General features: G+C 37.3%; 1 protein-coding gene across 2 annotated transcripts in view; it reads right to left on the bottom strand.

Annotated features, from left to right (window-relative positions):
• Nucleotides 1-22,665, bottom strand: part of TULP4 (TUB like protein 4) — a 149,698-nt gene that overhangs the window by 120,298 nt on the left and 6,735 nt on the right. For both annotated transcript variants that reach the window (XM_086868528.1, XM_086868538.1), the window contains exon 2: nucleotides 423-2,708. In XM_086868528.1, coding sequence (XP_086724654.1) covers nucleotides 423-674 — 252 coding nt within the window. In that variant the 5' untranslated portion in view covers nucleotides 675-2,708. The remainder of the gene's footprint in view (nucleotides 1-422; nucleotides 2,709-22,665) is intronic.

Genomic DNA, 22,665 nt, shown 5'->3' with positions numbered 1-22,665 from the left:
AGTTTGCAGCTTCTGAAAATCTGACAGACTTCAACCAAGCTTTTTTCCCATTCCCCTGCCTTTCCATTAGTCTTCCAGGACAGAATTCATTAATGTGTGAAAGCAGTCGCAGTCGACTATCTCAACTTCTAACTTCCATTAACATGCACTTACTGCATTTGCCTAGGAAGTGGCAGGTGCTAGGGAATGAAGGAGAAAGTAGGCCAAACCAGACACATTTCTAGGGAACCTCCCACCATCAGCCTTATATGCTTGAATTTACCAGAAAAATTCCAATTGACCAAAATCACATTTGGATTAGTCCCGAGCCTCCTTCATACCACTCTGTCAAATTTCAAGCAGAAATACTTTTAAAAAAAAAAAGAAAAGAAAAAAAAAGATAGCTATCATTTTTTTTAAAGTGTAACACACATTTTGCTTACCTCACTGTTGTGGCCCCTCAAATTGAAGTTGATTCTCTGAGGGGTGTTCCGGTCCCTCCTGCAATGGCTGGAAGTAAAAGTGACGCCTACAACTCCTCTGCCATTGCCTGTTGCCAACCAGCCTTCCTCATAGTACCGCCTCCTGCACACCGGTTTCTCCTTCTCACTTTTGGGGACTCTGCCTTTCCAGGAGAGGCAGAGGATGTTGGAATCGCTGCAAAGAACAGGCCCATGTTCCACTGCTGCATACATGCTTTTGAAATATTTTATTTTTTGACATAAGAAAGTAATATGTCTAGTGCACAAAATTTAAATCAATTTTTTTTTTTTTTTTTTTTATTGATAAGACTGACCTGGGATAGATCATTGAAAGGGAGGAGGATGGGGTCAGTGTTTATAAATATCCACCAAATGCATAGTGAAAAATTCCTCTATAAAAGATGATGGCAGTTGGCTAAGAAAAAGTAACACTTAAAAAAAAAATTCAGGTTCATTTTTGTTTTGAGTCTGTAGAGTGGGGGTGCACTTATCCTTTGGAGAAACAGCTACTTCATAAGAGGCGCTCAAGAAACGGTTAAGTCATCTTTTTGCTCAACTTGATATAATCTTTATACAGCCTGAGATTCCAGTTTAGCGTAATGCAATTCCAGAGACAAAGAGTTGCAAATCTGTAGGTTTCAAGTAACTTAAGGCTTTTAAAATTTCCTCCAGTCAGATTTTCTTCAAAAGTTCAGTTGCAGAAATTTAAACACACGCACGTACATATATCTGTATATATATGACCTTCCTCTTTTCCAAGCTGCCCTCTGGCATATCTTTTCCATCTGATGTATTTCTGCTGCTAAAGCTGAAAGAGATTGCATAAAGGGAAAAAAAGGCACACAAACCGTGTGAAACAACAGACCCGAACTTGTGCAGGCACTGGTGTGCCAGGCCAGTTGGGAAATCCCTCTTGGTACTGAACCGCTCGTTGGACTCAAAAGTTTTTGCAATCCAAAGCCAATCCAATTTTCATTGCAGCACTTTTTTTCCACCAGAGACCCAACACAGCCTGAACTGTTTATCACGCTATCTTGCCTGCTTTCCCACTTTTTGCTGCCACACACGAATGAAAAAGAACCCTCTCTTCATTTATAGCAGAATCCAAAATGCTCTAAAGCTTTTAGCTTTCAAAGTAGATAAGTTTGCCTCAGGTGAACCGTGAAGTTCTCTCTCCTGTGAAACAGGCTAAAATGTCAAGCTGTTTTTCCTTTACTTTTCTGGTTTTTTTCTGCTACAAGGAATCACAGACTTTTCATTCTACCATAAAAAACAAATGCCAGAATTAAAGCACATCAAGTAAGCACTCTTTCAAAATCTTCTAAAATTCAAGGAAGGAAGAATTATAATCATCTAAAAAAGAAAGAGAAGCAGCATTAAAAATCTGACTTCCTGGGTTCTCTATTTCTCTAGGTATTTTCCTTGTTTGTTTGATCGGATCTTTCCTTCTTGATGCTTGTCTACAGCACAGATTCATAGTTCCAGACACAACATTTGCAGCTGTACAAGAAGGAAACATATGAAGTATTCCAATCGTTTTATTTGAATAACATTTATGAGCTCAATTAGCTAGTATTTATACCACACCAAGCGAAAAGAGGAAAAAAGAGAGGGAGAAAGAATATGCAAGTCTGATGACCTGGTTAACTCAAGGATGGTGAGGTTTGCTCAGTTCAGTGCCCAGACTTGTCCCATAGTTCCTCAACTTATTTACTTCTAGTCATCATTACTCAGCAGGTCACAATTTATTAGTCCATTCACAATCTACTGAGCCCAAAGCAAAACGTGCCGAAGACCATTATTCTTCTGCTAGAACTAAATGAGTTTCCTCTGCCCTCTTGATTTTTCTGTTTCCCTCACAGCTATTGATTTAGATTGTGGAGGTATTTAATAGGCTTCTTCTGCAGAGGGTGTTTCTTCCTTCTCTTCTTGCAAACTTTTTTCAGCCGTGAAGACCTGTTCATGTGCAAAGTTGAACGTTACTGGCAGGTGTCTTTCCATGGATTACGGATTCCTGTGCTGCAAAGGTGCTCCATCTGGTTCTCAGATTAATTTTCATCAACTGCAAAGCTCTCAGGAGTGTGCCAGATAAAGTCTACGTGATGACAGAAACATGTGTGTTTTCATGTACATGCAGTGCACACACCAGTCTGGTGCTCAGAGCTGCATCTGCCTTCCCAGTTTAGGTGCGGTAATCTTGTAAGACGCCCGTTACTCAAAACTTGAAATGCCTGGATTCTTCCAACTCTGCAAGGCAAAGCACACACACACACACACGTAAAAAGAAAAAAGTGAATAAAAAAAGTCACAAAACAAGTTAAAAATACTGGTACTACTGTTGTAGTAATCAAAGTATTATGATTAAGGATTTTATATTGGACCCCTATAAAGTATATTATATATATATATAAAAACATTATTCAGACACATACATTTGATATATTTGTATTTGACATACACACAAAAGACAAACAACAAAATTTTTTTTTACACTTCTAAAAGTTTTCACAATGGACATGTATAGCTAACGAAATGTATCTGGGACAGACACTTTGTTGGGGAGAGGAGGGGAAAGGGCTTTGTCCTGGTCACAGTCTCTGGAGCAAAGTCTTAAAAGATTTCACAGCTTTGAAATGAAGATGGGTAAGAGCAATGTTAGTGATAGAGCAAGTACAGGTTTAGACCCTGAGATACACCAACAGAAGCACAGAATGGCTGACCTGGAAGGGACCTCTGGCCATCACCTGGTCCAACCACTACGCTCAAGCAGGGTCACCTGCAGTCAGTTGCCCAGGACTGTATCCAGGCAGCTTCTGAATGTCTCCAAGGATGAAACCCTATGAACTCTCTGGGAACCTGTGCCCGTGCTTAGTCATCCTCAGTCAAGTGCTTCCTGATGTTTAGAGGGAACAATCCATGTTTCAGTTTGTGCTCACTGCCTCTGGTTCTGTCACTGGATACCACCTTTAAGCCTGTCTCTTTCATTTAACTCCCTCCCATCAACTGTACACAACAAAAAGATCTCCTTAAGCTTTTTCTTCTCCAGGCTGAAGTCTCAGCTCTCAGACTTTGCTCATAGAAAAGATGCTCCAAACAATGAAAACACGGTACTGAACATATCCGTCTCAAAGAGACTGTGAAGATTCCTCCAGGGCTTAAACTACTGATTTAAACAGTTCTAAGGTACTTCCAAATTAAAGCTTAAAAGTCTGAATCAATAAAGATGAATTTAAAAACTATTCAAATCCTGCTTAAATCTCCATTTGAAAAAGGGGAGACAAATTCCCCAAAGTCAGTTTTATACAAAAGAGTGCAAATAAAGCACAAGAGACCTAGCAAAAGGCCATTCAGGATATTCCAGAAGTTGTTTCCGAAGTGCACACATATGCACAGTTAATGCATCTACACAGTTACTGCTAAAGAGAGCTCATTTAAATTCAGAGCTGCATTCATAACAGTCATCAGAGCTGTAAAAATGGTCTTGTCTTTATTACATAAAGCACCATAGTAATCTCGTTTCCTGTAATTAACCACTTATTTCATTCTAGTATAGACACATTAATTAATTTTGTTTTAAAAAAAGAGAATAGATAAGAAAACAAATTTATAGTCACAAAGGCAAAGTTGTGAAGTAGTTTACAACACTACACAGTTGGCTGACCTATCAGAAACACTGTCCGTGAGATTTGTTGAGTCACTGCCAGACCTCCACAGCACTACAACTCACTGAAGTCTTAAAAATAATGGCTGCTATTAATTTCTTTTTCATCATGGCAAGATGATGATATGAGAAATGTCACCTTCCCAAATTTCTGGTGCTTATCAATTACAGTCCCGAGAAAGTTCATATATAGGAAAACACTGAAAAACTTTCAGAGTACAATGGTTTGTAGACAAACTTCTGCATTTATCCCCTAAGTAAATTTGATCTTTTGAGGGATCAGTGCCATTTTTTCCGTACCCACTGGAATCTTCCTAACAGACATCTGCATTCAAGAGTTGACATTTTATATTAGCAGCATGAGTATTATGATGCAAACCTTTACTAATCTTACAGAGAAATAAAAAAAAATGTTTACAGAGAAAATAAAATCCCTCAAATACCAGTTAGAGCAGAGCGAGGTAAGCATTAAACAGAATTGTTTGAAGTATACAAGAATCATGAGTTTACAAGTGGATTTTAAAATACAGGTAACTATAGATACAGTGGCTTTGCATAAAATCTGTATGCAATTTCTGTCCTTATTCACTGCCTGTAAGATTAACAAGTTTGAGAAAAGGATTCATCTGCATCTTGGTCAATAACCTTCTCTTACCTTATTCCCATTTACCATCACTTTCAAAACTAGACAGACCAAAGGCTTCTCCTCTTAAAAATATCCTAACTGCATTAGAAATGCTGGACAGAGAGAGATAAAAATCTAAAATAACTACAGAAGTAATAAAATCAGCCATTATTCAAATGCATTATTCAAATACTTTCTAAATACAATACAACCTATGAGAATATTTTACCTTTAAATCACTGGGGATCGACATTACCTTTATGTTATATTCAGAGACAAGAAAAAAAAAAAAAAAAAGGACTTTACATGTATTAAGTCTTTCCATTCCCTTCTTCATTTCCATCCATTCCATATTTCCTAAGAAATAACCTAACTAAAAGATTCTAGTGCTAGTCCTACCTCTAGAAAATCAGTAATTTAGACATTCCCCTTCTGCCACCATTACAGCAGTCTCACAGTTCTGTTTATTTTCATATGCTGAAACCAAGCTTTTTGTCTTGCTTTTCCCCACCACAGAAATGGCTTCCACCTCTGTTGTGGTGTGTGCAATAGCAGAGGATAAAAAGCATGATAGAAGAGCTGGGTGTTACCTGCACAATCCTACCACTAGTCCAAAGTCATTTTGGGCTCACCATAAAAAGAGAACTTGGCCTTCCAGACAGAACTCATTTAAACTAAATGTTAAACTGAAGATTTTTTTATAATCAAACTTTATGCATCTTCCATTCCACAGCAGTGCAAGGACTAATCACAGAAGTACACCACAATCTGCTTTTGCTGGTAAACTATCTCTAATTCTACTAGGACAATAAATATCAACAAATTGCCTACACTCACGCTCACTTACAAGGTAGTTGAAAATATCTTTTCTCCGGATTTTCCCTTTAACAAAGGGAGATGGTACTTGAACTCATCCTCTAATACTGTTGAGTCTAAGCCACTGACATAAAACAAATATTTAAGTACAGACACCTAATGAAACAAAAACATATTAGAGCTGTGACACAGGAAAGCAGGATCCACAACTATATTATTTTGTTTTGAAAGCATAGCTCTTCTCAAATTCAAAACCCAGCAGCAAGTTATGTTTCTGTATGACAGAAAATTAGGTACTAATTTTAAAAAATTAGCTTATAAACAGTAGTTCTCCTATTGCAGTGTCAATATCTAACTCATCACTTTTATCTTCTGTTTCTATTAACTTATATAAAAGTGTGTTAAGCCACAGCTGGACAACCAGAAAAATATTTGTTTGTTCTCATGCATCTTTCATTGAGGTGTCTCTTTAGTTGACAGAAAGAAGCCATGCACAGCTGAATGTACCAACACTGCATCAAGCTCTTCAGTATTTCATGTTTATTCAAACCCCTACTCTTCAAGGCTCCAGAGCAGAGAATCTGAAGGTGAAGATAAAAGGGGTCTGGGAAGGGAAAGAAAGCAAAGGAAAATTAAAGTGAGTACACACTACTTTTGAATTATGATCTCTAATAATAATATGAAACTAAAACAAATAGGACTCACAGCCTGGTTTTGGAAGATTCTGGCTGCCCAAGCATCTTAAGAAACAGAAGATAAAGAGTCTCTGAAAAGACTTCAGGATTTTACAGCCTAAGCAGATTTCTTACCTCCCAAACCTGTATAAGGTCAAAAGAAACTGTAGTTTTCCCTCCCTTTACAGTCTAAGAGGGAAAAGACGTACACCACTGTCCACAAAGATAGCAAGGTATTTTAGACCACAAGTGGTTTGGCACAAGCTGATGGCAGATGACCCCACCAGCTATCAAACGGGGAGCGACCTCCAAGGTTATTGCTGAACACTACAGTACAAAATTGGCACATCCTGTAATAGAGTTACTGTATTACAGGCTAAATACTATTGAGATAGAAGCTGGTAAGATGATACAATTTGTTGTTTGCTTAGACCAACCTATAAATTAACAAAAATTATTAAACAATCCTACCAAAAAAGGGAAGGAAAATTATTTTAAAAAACTAACTTCATTCCTAAAAAGCCTGAAGAAAATATTAGCTGCCTTGGAGATAAAGGATTTTTTTTTCCATGAAAAATGGGCCAATTCCATAGGGAAAAAAAATGTAATTTTGACCTGAATAGGTACTGGTTTTCCTCTATTTTCATTCACATCTTCTAACTACCTTTCCTTTATTCACTTCCCATTGTCGCATAAGTCACTCAGGTTAACACCTTCCTTGCATATTACAGAACAAAACAAAATAAATTTGAAGGACGTGATTCGAAATAAATATCAATAAGGTAACCAGTGGTTATGAAAATGCTCAATACCCCAAGAAAAATGAAGGAAGAGTAGAGATTAAAAGAAAGTTAGAGGATGCTTGATTTTTGTTGTGGTTGTTCTTAAATGGCTTTCTTTTCACGGTATGTGTCCTTGTGCAAGTCTAGAAGCTCTTCCCCTGCTTCAAGACAGTCATATTAATCAGAGATGCAGAACAATCTGCAGCTCCAGCATAGCTGCCACAAACCAGACCTGCAGCAAAGGTGTAATGTCAGGCACTGTGATGTGACACTGATAACTGCCAGCCCATTAATACAGGCACTGTAATCTTAGTTATGTACCTATGTATCATTAAGAAGATAAAACTGACCAAAAAATTATTTCTTGGCATATTGAGGGAAGTGGAACTTGCATTAGAGGCTGTTCAGCAGGAATTCATTGTGAATATTGACAGAATTTATTTCAATGCCATCTCCTCCCCAAATTACTCTTAGAAGGGAAAATAAAAAACAGTAGTAGCTGAATGAGCCTCCTGAGCTCTTGTAATAGTAGAGAAGGCAATATATCTATGTTGTATACATTTTTTAAAGTACAAGATCTTTTCATTATAGCTCTTACATGAAAAATAAGATAAATATCTGTATTATTTTTAGAACAATTATATGTATTACACTTTCAATTCTTGATGCTACTCCAGCAGATTAAATGTGAGATAAATTTCAAAACAGTTAGAAACAATACTCAAGGGACAAATTTTAAAGTCTTCAAGAAAGTATTTTTCCAAGAAAAACACCTAGTGTTTTTAAATATACTAAAGATACTAATTGTGAGTTGCCAAATTTATACACGTTCTCTAAAAGGTGGAGGTCTGCAGACATGGAATATAGCAGGTTGTTAAAAATCCTGTGTGTGCAGGAAGTTGTGCTGCTCACAGGGAAAAGAAGTTAGAAAAGATAAAAATACTGCAGAGCCAATTCAGTCTCAAATCTAAGAGTATTTGACATGTCTGAAATTACCAAAACAGGCAAGAGAGAATATCCACATTTTGTTGTTTGGTTTTGAAACATTTTCTTTAACAACTATATACTTTTGCTGAATAAGTAATATATCCATTTGTGAAAGAATTAATGCAAGTCCCTTTAATCAGTTACTGGTCAAACACACTCATGGGAAATTTCTGAGTCCAACAATGCTAGAGCTGTTATGCTTTTATAGCAGGGAAGCAAACCAGAAAAATAATTGAAGGTTAGACTTCACAACACAAAGCATTCAGCTGTAAGTCACTGCTCCCACCTCCATAATCGCTTCTTTGTCAACCCCTAGCACGACACACTATACCACTCTGTTAAGCCAGAATGACCATTCCAGGTGCTACAGCCTGAATACCTGAGAAAAGAACCAACAAAAGATTTAAGAACTCAAGATTCATAACTTGAACAATATATATCTGTTTACTAGAGTCAGCCACACTCTCCACTTTGCTTGTGACAAACCATACCCCCCAGCCTCTCCTAACACAAAGCACCAGCCCTCTTTCAATTGTGCAGTTCAAGAAGCTGATCTTGCTGAAAACTTATTCTCCAAAAACAGCAGCTGATTTTAAAAAACTTCCCTTCCTGAACTCACCATGCACAAAGGGGTTGGGAATTGTGGCAATAAATTACAATCAGTTTGGGCTGTGCCCAGAAGTTTTTGCTCTTCTGAGTAGAATCAATCCCCGACACAATACCAGTGCTGTCCCACATTCAGCTGCACCGGCAAACTGGAAAAGATACAAAACAAGTGAGAAACAGAAGGAAGGAGTACCTGCAACTAGTACTGCTACCTGAAGGCTACTGATAACAAAGTTTGGGCACAGAATATTTCTTAATTCAGGGGTTTGTCCTTAGAAGAAAGGAAAGCAAAGATTTTCCTCTTCAGGATGAATTTAAGATGGTTTGAATGCCCTGGAGCCAAAGCTACCCATCAGCCATGAAAATATGCCTCATTTCCAAATAAACAGAAATAAGCTGAAATACTCCAGACAGGTGCTGAAAAACCTGTTTCAGAAAATAAAAACACACAAATAACACATACTAGCCTTTTAAAGAGTTGGGAGATTCACACCACCAAAAAACACATCCAAACACTTCAGAGATTCAAAGAAATGTGAAGTGTGACCAAGAAATTCCTTACACTTGTGTCAATCTTCTTGCTCAAGAAAAGGCTGCAATCCTCACAGCACAGAGAGCCCCTAGTCAATGTATACTTCACCAGGCACTTCTTCAAAAAGTAGCAACAACTGTGTCTCACTAATAACATTCAAAGACCTTGATGGGAGGGAGCCCCAGCTGTCACCATCTCTTTTCCATTGAACTGACTGCACTGACCTTGCCTGTAATTACAGAGCAATTTCTTTCCCGTAGGAACATTCTGCAGCCTGCAAACATCCCTCGAGTCTGCAGCAGTTCCAGCTAGTTCCTAATTATCTCCAATATCTGCCCACAGGCTCTTTAATACTTTCTTATGAACATACACTGAACTTTCAATATTCTCCTCAAAAATCCCAATACACCTTTGTATGTGACACATGCACTACCACACTGGAAACAAACAATACCATTTAAAAAAAAAAACAAAAAAAAAAAAGGAAGGGGAGATGAAGGGAGATGTCAGAGCAACATGAGTTATTTTAAGTAGAACTTCTGATTATTTCATTCAATGCCCTCTGTACAACTACCAGATAGTGGTTGCTTCTAACTCTAATCTCTACAAATTTATGAAAATGCTATTCCATTGAAGAAGTATTCCTGTTTCATCAAGGAAGTCAGCAAATGTTATAAATTAGCGTGGATTTTTTGAGGAAAAGTAATGTTCTCATTACTTGGTAGCTAGTGCTATAATTAATTCTTTTCTGTTGTTTTTATCCCCATAAACGAAGTAACTGTGAAACTACTTGGACCCAATTATTTCTCTTCCTCAACAGAAAACTCTTAATGCCTCTTTAAATGCACCTTTACCTAACCTGTACCCAGAAGGGTTTTTTTTTTTTAAAGCTCAGAATCTACAAAGCATAAGAAACAAAAGGGAAGATTCATAATCACAGTTAAATCTGTATCTTTTATAAACACACAGAGTTAATGCATTTGCATACAATTAAAGCTAAAGTTATGCATGACTAAACAAGAGAAAGAATGCTGGTGTGAGGTTTTTTTCCTTTGGATTTTCTTCTTTCCCATTGCCAAGTTTTACCTGACTGCCTTTCCCAAGGAACACAAGGATCTTCACAGGAAGACAGTAAACTTTTCAAAACAGTCAGAGGAAAGACTGATTTGGTTGAAGAATATCAGCTTCATACATTTTGAACTTCAATTTGGAAACTCGGAAAGTAGATATTACTTTGGGAAAGTAATATGATTGCATTTGGTAGATGATGTGCTACTTAGCAAACAGCTTCTGCTAAATGTGACAAATATAGGTCAGAGTCCTGCAATCACACTTTGCTCAAGCACGCTTTGCCTTCCCTAGATAGAAGTAATATTAAGACAAAAGCAATCCGAGGTCATTTCATAACATAATCTTGATGTGAAATTTTATAGCTATCCTACATAGTTACTTTTTTCCTTCTATGCCTAAGACTACTATATATTCAGACAAGCCTGTTTCAGTACATTTTTTTTTTTTGCCAATTAAGTACTTCAACTAAGTACTCCAGAGCTGTATGAAAGCCCAGTATTTACTATGTTAAGAGTTTTGTGAAGAGGTGAAAAAGCAGAACAATCAGAGAAAATAAACAACATATAATCTACTCTGATCATTCCCTCTGTAAAACTCAACATCTGTACTAGAAGTTCAACATCTGTATTAAAAAAGTCTGCTTGCAAGCTGTAAGGAAAATTCTGCTGCTTTTTCTGGTAAGCAGCTTGGCAAGGTAACATCGTAATCTTGTGGTGTCAGTCATCCCCTTGAGCTTACAAAGTCTATTAAAATAAATTACATGAAAACATCTTTTTCAGGATTTCAATTCAGTAGCTTAAGAGGATCAGGATATTCCAGTTCCTTCTTAGATTCAAGAAACGTAAGACAGTATAGCACTTCAGTGTCTAATGCTGCACTGACACCTTAATACATTCTCCATTAACTGTGTATTATTCACAGACCACATAATAACAGGTTACTATGAGGAAACTATGAGCTTTATTGTTACTTCTATTAGCCAGACTACAATGAATTCAATAGTTCAGCATCTGCTTGAAACTGACATTACATTCGATCTGTTGCAGATGGATGCACATGACAAATGTTAGAGAAAAAGGTTAAAATACAGTATTTCATAAATACTTCTTCATACAATGCTTCTGAAATTAGGTAACCTAATGATATTGTAAGAAAATTCTATCCAAACAACTAAAATTATATATTACTTTTCACTTACTCTTCTACTGAATGACAGCATGAAACAAAGATGATGAACATACAGAAATTACAATATCAGAATACAAAAATTCTATTCTTAGCTATTAAAAGAATTGAGTAACTAAATTAAATATGGGAAAATCTAGTTACTCAGTAACTCTAAAACCTCAAATAATACCTGACAGATGCTGATTTCATTGGATTGTCAACCTAACAACTCACTAGTTGGCTGCTTGATTAAAATGGTGCAAGATATATCAAAAAATAAAAGCAAATAAAGAAATCTGTTATACTTAATATATAATCCACATATAATAAATATATAATAAGATTATATGTTTGCCGGAAATGAGTCCATTTCTTTTCTAAAAAGACATAGAACAAGATTTACTTTACATGTAAATATACTGCCTTGTTTATACCTGTGCACCGTCACAGCAGAGCTGTTTTACTGCTGCTGCTATTTCTCCTTACATCTACATTGTAATGTATTTCTCTTGTAAAAGGGGCTGTGTAATGCTTGTGCCACTGGTCAAAACAAAATGCAGAAAGGTTGCTAGGATTATCTGTGAGAAAAAAAAAATAATGAGCCACTCATTACATTCCTAGGATGAGGAATTCAGTGTATTATTAAAACCACAGAGCCATAAGTGCAAGGAGATGGCATACACCATTCCAAGAATGTTAAATAACCCTAACAAAGACGTGAGTGGATAAATGTTCCACTGTAAGCTTGCAAAAAGCAAACCCCTAAAGGCAATTATCATATGGAAACAAATAATTTTACAAATTAATGCACCTGAGAGATAAGTAATATGTCTGTTTTATTTTTATCCCCCACAGTGTCAATACCACAGTAATCCTACCAGACTCTATCACTTAGAATTGGAATAAACAACATTTTACTGATGGATAACCCATAAAATAAATATTCCGTTATTTCCTGTCAAATCCCTACTGTACACAAAATCCTTAAGCAACTTAGCCACAAAAAATCCCACACAAATGTGACAAACTCAAAATTTCTTCCCCTTGTACTCAGGAGTGACTAAAGCATAGCACTAGATTTAAGAAAACTAACACTTCTTTCTTGTTCCCATCCATGTAGACTGAGATATTCTACCCTCAGTATTCTAAGACAGCTATAAATTATCTGCAAAGCCTATCTGGTCTGCTTCATTATCTTGCATATAATTTTTTATTTCTGTTGGATAAGTAGGTAGGAGTATTTACAAGTTTGTTAATACTGCCTCCTTAAAAGGAAATTTCCCCCCCCTTTTAAGAGCAAAATATCAATAAAATATCATTTCTAATCCCTACAATCAGATGCTAATTGTAGTTAAATACTTTCTGAAGTCTTGTAACCAATGTCAGCAAAAAAGACTGGAAAGTTATGTTGATTAAAGCTTCGGAAGATAGAGCTCACATCCAAAATAACAGTTAAATTGATTTTTCAGTTGACTGAAACCAGTAACATAGATTTTTATAAATCTAACTCACAAGTTTATTTTGCACTTGCATGTTTACCAATTTTCATTTCAGATGAAGAAATCCATCTCACAGAAAGCAATATGAACCATAAAATGAAGCAAGACACTGCTAGATTCTCAACAGACACACTAGAGCAATGCAGAGCTGCAGGGATCTGATTACAGCCTATCTTCTGCCAGGCAGTCAGTCTCCCACTGGGATGGGGAGCACATATGCTGGGATGTTCTACAATAAAACAGTGTTTCTTATGTAGAGCCTTACAGATGTTGCAGGATTATTCTCTCTCAATGCTTCAACATTTTATCAAAAATTTTAAGCAGAGCATAGCAAAGCACTTACTGTTTAATAACATTACCTCATGCAATGTGTTCTGTGATTCTTGGATCTGCTGCTTTTCTTGCAAGAGCCAAAAGCCAAACTACAAAACAACTGCTCCGGGTTGATAGGGAATGTTCTTTATTGCTGCTTCTCAGAACAGTACCCAGATCAGCAACAGATCCAGCAGACTATAAGCAAACCCAAGCCTATCTCCTGGAAGGCCACATGCAGATGCAGAGAAAATTGGGATATACACAGGTCATTTGCTCTGTTCAACATGCATTGTTTCTCTTGCTCTGAAGCAGAGCCACAAATAACTGACACCTCACCAATTTCCAAATGAAGCTTCTATAATTACATTGCTATGCCCTATGGAAACACTACTGGGTTTCTCATAGCAACCTTCAATGACTCAGAGAGCCCTGCTCTTACCACAAAATTACTAAGAGAGCTCCATCCATCTTCAACAGAAGAGCCACTACGTGACTGGCAGAGTCACCACGACCACTGGCAATCCAACAGCTTTATGATATCTTGTCTCTTGAGAAATAAAGTTTTACGACCAAGGTAGTAGTACATTCCGTATACAGTAAGGCAGGATTGCTTCTATAAAATCTCTCACACCCTATGATACCTTGAAAGCACACACTACAGAGTCTTTTTAGCAACTCTGTCAAATAAGTACAATTCCTTCCCAAAGGCCTCCACGACGGCAAACTGTTCAAAGCCTATGCCATAGAAAGACTTCTTAATCTCTGCCACCTCAGTAACCCACTCCAATTTCCCTTCCTAGATCCACTTGACCCTCATCCCTGTTTTCACTGGCAGGTGCCCATCCAACATCTCCCTGGATAGACTCGGTTTCTTAATACACCACAAAATAAATATTAAAAAAAATGAGAAATACTCTGTGGCTTTGGGGATTTGGATTAAATCACTGATGGATCAGGTGAGTGTTGGAATCACAGCCAAAGAGCAGGCACAAGACTGAGGTACAGGAAGACCTTTCAGAAACAGAAAGAAGCTAGCTCAGCTGCACCATGGAACTTCCCCTGTGGGACAGAGCTGGAACAACCTTCTTAATATTGAAAGAAGGCAGAATTTAACACTTCCAGTCTGTGGCATGACCACATCACCCGTGAGTGTAGCTCATCTGATTTTTTTCCCACCTATTTCTATCTTGCTTCAAAACATTTCTGTCTGTTTCTAGACCGCATTCAAAAAAAGAATGGCTAAATGGTCCTTCCTTCTGGAACAACGTTCTCCCAACTGCCATCTATGCCCCACTGACACACGATATATGCATACATGAAACCACAAGTACACAAGGTACTCTGATGTGTTAGAATACCCAGCCTAGAACAAGGCTGACAAGAGTCCAAAATCTAATTTAGTCTGTCTAATCTCCAGTACTGCTGGGGATAACAAAAAAAATCCCCCCCAAAAAGCAGTATTTTAAAGGACTGCATTTTAGGATTATCTTCCAAACTCGCAATGGTATCAAGATATTTTCAAAGGAAACCAGAATTTCATTTACAGAAATCAAAGATTTAGAAGATTTAGAGAATGCTACTAATAAAACTACACACTAGATGTTTCAGATTCATATTAATCATGTTTTTAATTGAAAATTAATTAGCTTTTAAATAAAAGGAAGAATGACCTCTAGTTTCTGACCTGAGGTGACTTTCCAGATGCTGAATCACTACATCAGTAGAAACAGCTGATCTCAACATCGAATTATTTTTTTTTACATTTTCTAAGAAAACAATCCTTTTCAGTTTCTCCTGGAAAAAAAAACTGACATAAACTACACTGAAATGAACTCAGTTTTTCCTCTATGCCTGAAGAAAATCTGTAGCAAGCTGATCTGCCCCTTCAGCAAACTGAAACCAGTTATTTACCCAGAAATTTCCCTCATTTTAGTGACCTGTGGCACTTTTAAAATCTCAGCAAAAACATTTAAGTAACACATACATTATTTATTATTAAAGCTATTTTATTTAAATTTGACAACTTTTATGAAAGGCTAAATTTGCTACAATAGATTAAGACAAAAAGTCCTAGTTAAAAATAGTATCTTTTTATATCCCTTTTTAGCCACCCATGTGGGCTAAAACATTTACCCATGTAAATGTTTTCTAACACAGCATAGTAAAAAAAGACTTGGCAATGCTATGTTCTTGTATCCTCTTCCATTACAGACCCATGTTTGCACTTCCATCACATTCCCAAATCTCAGATGAAAAGCTAATAATTAAGATAAACCAAGCTAAAAAACCAAATTCCAAAGTGAATTGCATAAGGTAGACACAAATCTTCTTCTAACCATTCAGCAGTAGATCTATGATAGTCTCTACTCAGTACAGCAGGAGAAGACATTAAAAGGACAAATCCAGACCTCAACACATTTTGTCTGGTTTACAGACAAAAACAAGATCCTTTTGATGCAGCAGTCTTATTTACTTAAAGTTCAGGAAAAAATAGTCTTCATAATTCCAATCTCAACACCCATAAAATTTCAGATGGATTAATATGGCACGAAGGATGCATACATCCAGTCCATAACAGAGGCACTATGCAGAAACCTGCATTTCTACTTCCCCTCATTCAAGGCCACCTACATATGCACACAACAAGAAAAATTGCAATGGTTATTTGCCAAACCGCGCAGTGTCACAGGGCAGCAGTGAGTTCATCTTTAGAAGCTGGCTCCAACCTGCCCAGTGGCTGATCTGCTCCCTTCCAGCTGTGACATCAGGTCATAACAAGCATTATCCCAGTCATACAGCTGATGGAAGAGCTGGAGGGAATCCCTCTTAAGAGGAAAGCGAAGACAAAAGGAGCAAGTTTCCTTCTGGGTAAATGGGATGAATTAAGGTCATACTGAAAAGAGGTGGGAGGTTCGTAGGGTAAAAAGAGCACTAGATTAACATGTGGAAGTCATGCAGCTTTATTGTGAAGCCATGATGCTAAACTTCTTGGTCAAAAGGCTCAAATCAGACTTCAGGCATGGTATCAATTACCTGGACCGAGTAAACAGGCCAAGACTCTATACACACCTAGTAGAGCATCACCAACCATCAGTACAAGGGATGTTTAATTAGCTAAGCAGGGATACAGGGTTTGGGGGGAAGGGAAGTAGAACAATCTGTGTGCTTCAGACTAGTAATAATGTTTGTAAGACACTTTTACACTCAAAAAACAAACCAAAAAAACCCCACCCCCACAACCACACAAAAATAAAAAACTATCAAACTGAAACTATACAAAACCAAGGTTACTGATGCATTTTTTTTTATCAGCATGCTAATGAAATGCTACATTGTTTGACATGAGAAATACATGTTCATAAAATCCACTATGCAAGACAATCCTGTCTCCATAAATCAGACACTAAGTCAACATAGGGAGATAGGACTGTTTTATTTAAAAAACAATTTGCAATCAGGAATTAAGCAAAAGAGAGGAAAATGCTGAAGAAAAATTTAGGAGGGCAGTGATTCCCTTTATATTATTCCCCTAAGGATTCAACTTATTATGAACTTCAATGATAGAAATACATAAGAGGTGTTTGCCTTAAAATATTATACAGATTGCATACTCCTGAGAGAAGAGTGTTTATCCTCATGCTGGATTCTTTCCAGACATATTTTTGGCTACTACTGTAACCACAAAACATGGCTGAGGGAACAGGATAGGACATGCAAAAATACCTCTCTGACAACCAATACATCTGTCTCAACCCAAAATCTGTGTACCTTTGCTTCATTTTCATTTCTGCGTGACACAAACACGCAACAAAAAAACAAACAAAAGAAACCAAAAAAAAAACCAGCAATAGAAAGCAGGAAGAAATCTTTCCAGTTGATCAAGGCCTAGGTTCAGCAAAATATGTCTTTATATTCTCAAGCTATGAACACACTATGATAGCCTGCTGATTGTGGGTATCACCACAAAGAGTAAGGGCAGTTGACCGAAGGATGTCACGACTACGCTATACACAACCAATTTCTACGATACAAAGGATCTAACAAGCACTGACAATCAACAGTGCTTTTCTAGCTGAGAAAGTAAACTGCTATGTGGCAGTATTTTCAGGCTTTCACTGACATCATGCTAAGAAAGAGGCAATTGTCCCAAGGCAGATTTAGACTTATCACCAGCATGAGAGAATGTCTTGTTTATAATCAGTAAAGATTTTGAATCTAGAGGGGGACAAAAAAAAAAAAATTAAACACAGACTAAACAAACCTACTTGATGAAAATCTGTTCACTTTGTTAGTAAATACCAGAAAAGATCTGCAGAAGATACTTCATGTGAACGAGTGATAGAGCAAATAATTCACAATTTGAAGTATCACATTTATTAAGCCTTTGATTCTTCAAATAGTAGAGAGTAGGGACATCTCTACTCTGTCCAAAATCCTCAACATTAGAAGGGAGACGATAGCTTTCAGAGCAGTGCCTATACACCATTTTTTGTCTAAATACTGTTTTGGCCAGAGTTCTGGGCCTGAAATTTTCTAAAACAGCGAACAAAAGGTCTCTGTCTCTGCTCACAGCAAGCGTGCTGCAAAGTGCACTAGAGAACCTAATGCTGCCAAACAAGCTGTGCAATTCTTTGAGTTTTATTTGGTAAGGTATCCAGCATCTCCCCTAACTTATCCCTCCACGTTGTCACTTATTCTACTTTAAAACAGACAGCTTTGAAATATCCTGCAAGAAAAGCTTGAAAGAGAAGACCTGAGTACTGTGGTACAGGCCACCTAACAAACATCACAGTCTAGAGAGCACAAACCTTAACAGTCTCACTTTGAGGATCTGTGCACAATATCATCCACATAGCCACAGGAGCCTGTCCTAAAAGAAAAACTCAAAAATGCAGAGGGGAAAAAAGGAAGAAAAATGACAGTGCTATCATCTTTTGTGAATTTAAATCCCTGAGAGTACCCTGAATTTACTCAGCTACTCAAAGAAGACAAGTAAACCTGAAAAGACAAAGAATCAGTCCCTCACAAAACGGAAAGAAAAAAGGGTAAGTGAACAAGACATGTGAACAAAGAGAGGTGACAAGTAGCTCAAGGTGAGACACACAAGAACCTTCGCACCACAGCTTGAGAAACATAGCAAAGAAAACTATTGCAAAAGAATGCAATTTTGTTCCTTGCACTTTTCATGGCATGTTTCATTTGTTCAGAATAAGCATTTGTTCTGAATAAACATTTGCACCAAAACACCCATAAGCCACAAAAAGGACCTTCTTGACTTTTCTTACTCCCCTCTATGACCCGAGGAATTTTATATTTACCTCTCTGCCCAGAGTACAATTCTCTTCTTCACAAAGTCTCTACCTATATCCAGATACAAGAACACAGCAGGCCAAATAACACTGGACTATGTGTGAGAGCAAGCCTCATACCTGTATCAAGAATTTACATCTTACTTCCTCTGGAAAGAACACCAGTTTAATGTAAACACTCATCTTCACATATAATCCAAAGACAGTGCTGTGTGGAGCTTGAGACTACATAACCCTAACGTTTTGTTTTCATCTTAACATTGACATAGATAAATTATATTTTGCATATTGTATACTACACTGTCCAAAAATAATTGTGGGGCATAATAGCTGAGTTAAGTACTAAGGAAAATTGTAAGAGAAATTAGCAGTCTGTTCTCCAGAAACAGTCCCAAACAGGTAGGCTAAGACTTCCCAACAAAAGAGCATCCCTGCTTTATTTGTACTGCTTGAGTAAATACAAACATTGCTAAAGGACTGTGAAAATGAAAACTCCCACAACCGTACATAAATATCTGCAGCCAAAAAGCATCTCTATGAATAAAACTGAATACTCTACAGATATATTTTCTATTACACAGGGGAGAATAAAATGTACTAACCTTTTTTCACAAATACACCCTTACCAATGAGTGAGTGATAAAGATTTGTCATTGCTAACTCCCAAAACTCCCAACATACACTACACTAAGCAAAGCTGTGGAGCCTTTCTGTGATTTACTATCTGCTACAAACACGTGGAGGGAATTTTTCAATACAAGTGCACTTTAGTGGATATGTTCAAATGCATGCCCTATGTGGGTACCTCATTCAGCCACGCATTTTTGCCATTATTAGTAATATTTTGAAGTATTGTAACGCTAGCAGTCTTGTTCTGATGGTTTATAGCCATTAAGTGATAAACCAAGAGTTCAGAGTCTCAAGAATCAACAAGAACACCACGAAATAAGGAGTTGCATAACAGTATTTATGGTTTCACCTGTCCCATTTCAGGCCCCTCTCCTTCTGCAACCTTTTTAGTTTAAGGTGTACCTAGACCAGTCATCTTCAGCTGAGTGAACATTTGGCTCAATTCCAACCACATCATGATTTCTTTTAACATGACCCTGATATTTTAACCCTTTATCCAGTGTCCTAGGAAAGCTCTATTAGTGTCAGTGATTCTAAGAAAAGTAGTAAAATAGCATTATTTCCATTATACTACTAAGTAAAAGACAATTTAAGCATCTCAAGGCAATACAGAAGCTTTGGTAGGCTTGAGAGAGAAGTACAGGAGTTCTGTCTCCCACTCTGCTGCTGTTATCATCAACTAGTGCAAAAAAAATCAAAATTTAGGTGTTACTTTAGACTGTCATAGGTTGGCTTTGGTTTTTTCCTAAATCATCATTTCATCAGAACACCCATTTGCATGAGGCTGCAATTGCTTCTTAAGTTGCACTCACATGGCAACAGCCTCCTACAACATACTTCACCTTTCCAACCACGAGACCCACCAGTAAACACCAAACAAGCTGAGGCAGAACCTCAAATACACTAGGAATTACTGGAATACCTGAGGTTATATGAAGATAAGCATGGCTTCCCTTACAAAAACAATTCTGAAATCTGAACCAGAGGATGAAAGCATTTATCTATTATGAAGGACTGGAAAAGAAACCAAAATTCCTTAGGATGTCTCAAATGAAGGTAAAACTCTAAAACTAAAATGAAGTAAAAAGAGGGCAGAAAACTTCTCTAAAAATAGATCCTGCTGTGCAGTCAAGTATACTTGCATGCAATTGTTATTTATTTTTAAATTGAAGTAATTTTCCAGGTAAGTTTTTAGATCAGCTAACAGAATGAGGTGCTTTAAAACTAAACAAAAGAAACCCCCAAGATTTCTCTCCTGATCACATTTGCTATAAAGATGTAGAGGAAATCGGGAAGCAATAACAAAATGCAATCTCTTGCCTTGCATTCCACAAAATCACAAAATTGTAAATTTCAATGAAGGAAAAGACAGTAACAACACCAAGCTCCAGGAAATAGTCTTAACCCTTAACCAGAAAGACTGGAAGAAACTGTCCTAAACATTGAAAAATAATCTGGAATCAAAAACATAGCAAACAAACAAATGAAAATAGCCACAAACAATACACTACACATGCCCCAAGCTCACAGCCTGATCAAGAGCACAAACTGAAATAATTCATATACTCTTTAGCAGGTTCTCCAGTGCTTTCTCCATTAAACCTGCATTACCCCAAGCCTATTCTTATCAAGTGTTATCACTCCACACGTGGATGGGTGCACTTAAAGATGTCATTAGGGACAATCAAAACAGAAACAAAACTGAGCAATGTCAGCACTTAAGGATTTCCCATTCAGTCTTTCTGTGCTAGTTCTGCCAGTGAATAAGGCAACAACTCAAACCTCTTAAGACACTCCAAGGCAGAAAAGTTATTCCACAGCTTGAGCAAGCATTAGGCTCAGAAATCTATGAGATCTTCAGTCTCCACACCAACAAAACACAGCAGAAGTGTAAGTGAAAACAGACAGTTGCACATCACTATGGACGCTCAGCCATCAGGCATGATACTTGTCAAAGCCATGACAACACCGCTGGAGGCAAATCAGTGTGATCCAAATCCTCACAACCTATCTGTCCCATTATATCTTTCTTAACAAAAAATGGACAACTAGTAGCAAATCTCTTCCTGAAGGCACTATAAAAATTTTATTTTCATTTCCCATCGTCTTTAGGAGAATTTTCATTAAATAAATGCTGTCTATTTCTTGTTTTCCCTGTGCATCCTTGGATGATAAGGATGGACACAAATTCAAATCCCAAGCAGGGAACAAAGTTTTCCTAGTATTTCTGGAGCTTTAACAAGTAATACTATTTTAAAACTGCAAGAGCTTGTTCTGGCACCACAACACCAGACAATCAAATCACAAATATTTTCTCTCCAAGCCACCAGAAATATTTAAAGCAAACTCCAAAGGGAGAAGAGGAAGACAACTATTCAACCTTTAGAACATAAACTTCCTATGACAGAGACAAAGGAGTTGACTGCTGCATCTCATAGAAATAGGAGACTATCTTTTATGAGATCTTGCAGCATTAATGGTCAGTTTTAGCCCAGAACAACCACCATTCAGGTCATCTGCTTTCTGCATTAATAACTGCAAAACTGATCAATACAGTACTGAAAACAAAACTGTATTTTAAGAATTTTCTATACATCTTCTTCCTCAACTCCCAAGATGCAACATCACTCTCCCTTCAATAGTCTCTCATTTAAAACCTTGGGAGAAAGAGCAGTTTCCAATACCTTTATAAATAAAATTAACTACTAGTTGGGGGGGCGGGGGGGGCGGGGGGGGGGGGTGTCTGTTATTGACTTCTAATTCATAACTACTAAGGAAACAAACCAAGTCCTCTATAACTCCTTAACAGGATTTAAAAGATACCATGCAAAAGCTTCAGCAGCCAGACTCTAAAATCCTTTCTTTAAAAAGTCATCTTGAATCCTACCTATAAGAGTCAATATGGTTATTAAATTCTCATACTGCTTCACTTCACCCCTGTTCCTATGCCTTCATCATCTCTCTGTCAGCCAGGTATTGGTTATTTACCCATCGGATATGGGTATTTTTTGACAGAATACGTTTTCCTAAAAGACACAGTCAGTAATTTACTACTGCAAAGTATATAATACACAGTTCTTGTGGTAATACGTGGATGAAATATGACTGTGCACCTCATCTTTGCTCTATTTTACTTATGTCTTCTCTCCAGGTCCATCTCCTCTATAGAAGAGCGTACCAGTACGTTTCTAATCATACTTGCAGCATGTAGGCTGAGGTGTTTTTCAGGAGATGCTGCCACAGCATTTACCCAGCATGAGCTCCTGAGGCCTCTGGGAGGGGGGACTAATACTGTACAGGCATACTCCTAGCACAAGTACTTTTTTTATATATTATATTTTCCTCAATCTTATTACAGAAGAGACTTTCAAATTTGAAAATTCTCTTTGCAACACTGGGAAATAACTTATATAGGATTTAATACATGTTCCAAAGGGCTATTCTACTGGTATAAAGGAAAACAGAATGTCTCCTCAGTGGGCTGGCAAAATCTGGAAGGAATCCACCTCTAAAAGGTCTGTAACTCAGAG

This window comes from Cyanistes caeruleus, chromosome 2 (genome assembly GCF_971803275.1).
Source record: "Cyanistes caeruleus chromosome 2, bCyaCae1.hap1.1, whole genome shotgun sequence".
Lineage (NCBI taxonomy): Eukaryota > Metazoa > Chordata > Aves > Passeriformes > Paridae > Cyanistes > Cyanistes caeruleus.
Note: the sequence above shows the minus strand (reverse complement) of the source record. Positions and strands in the feature narration are given on the sequence as shown.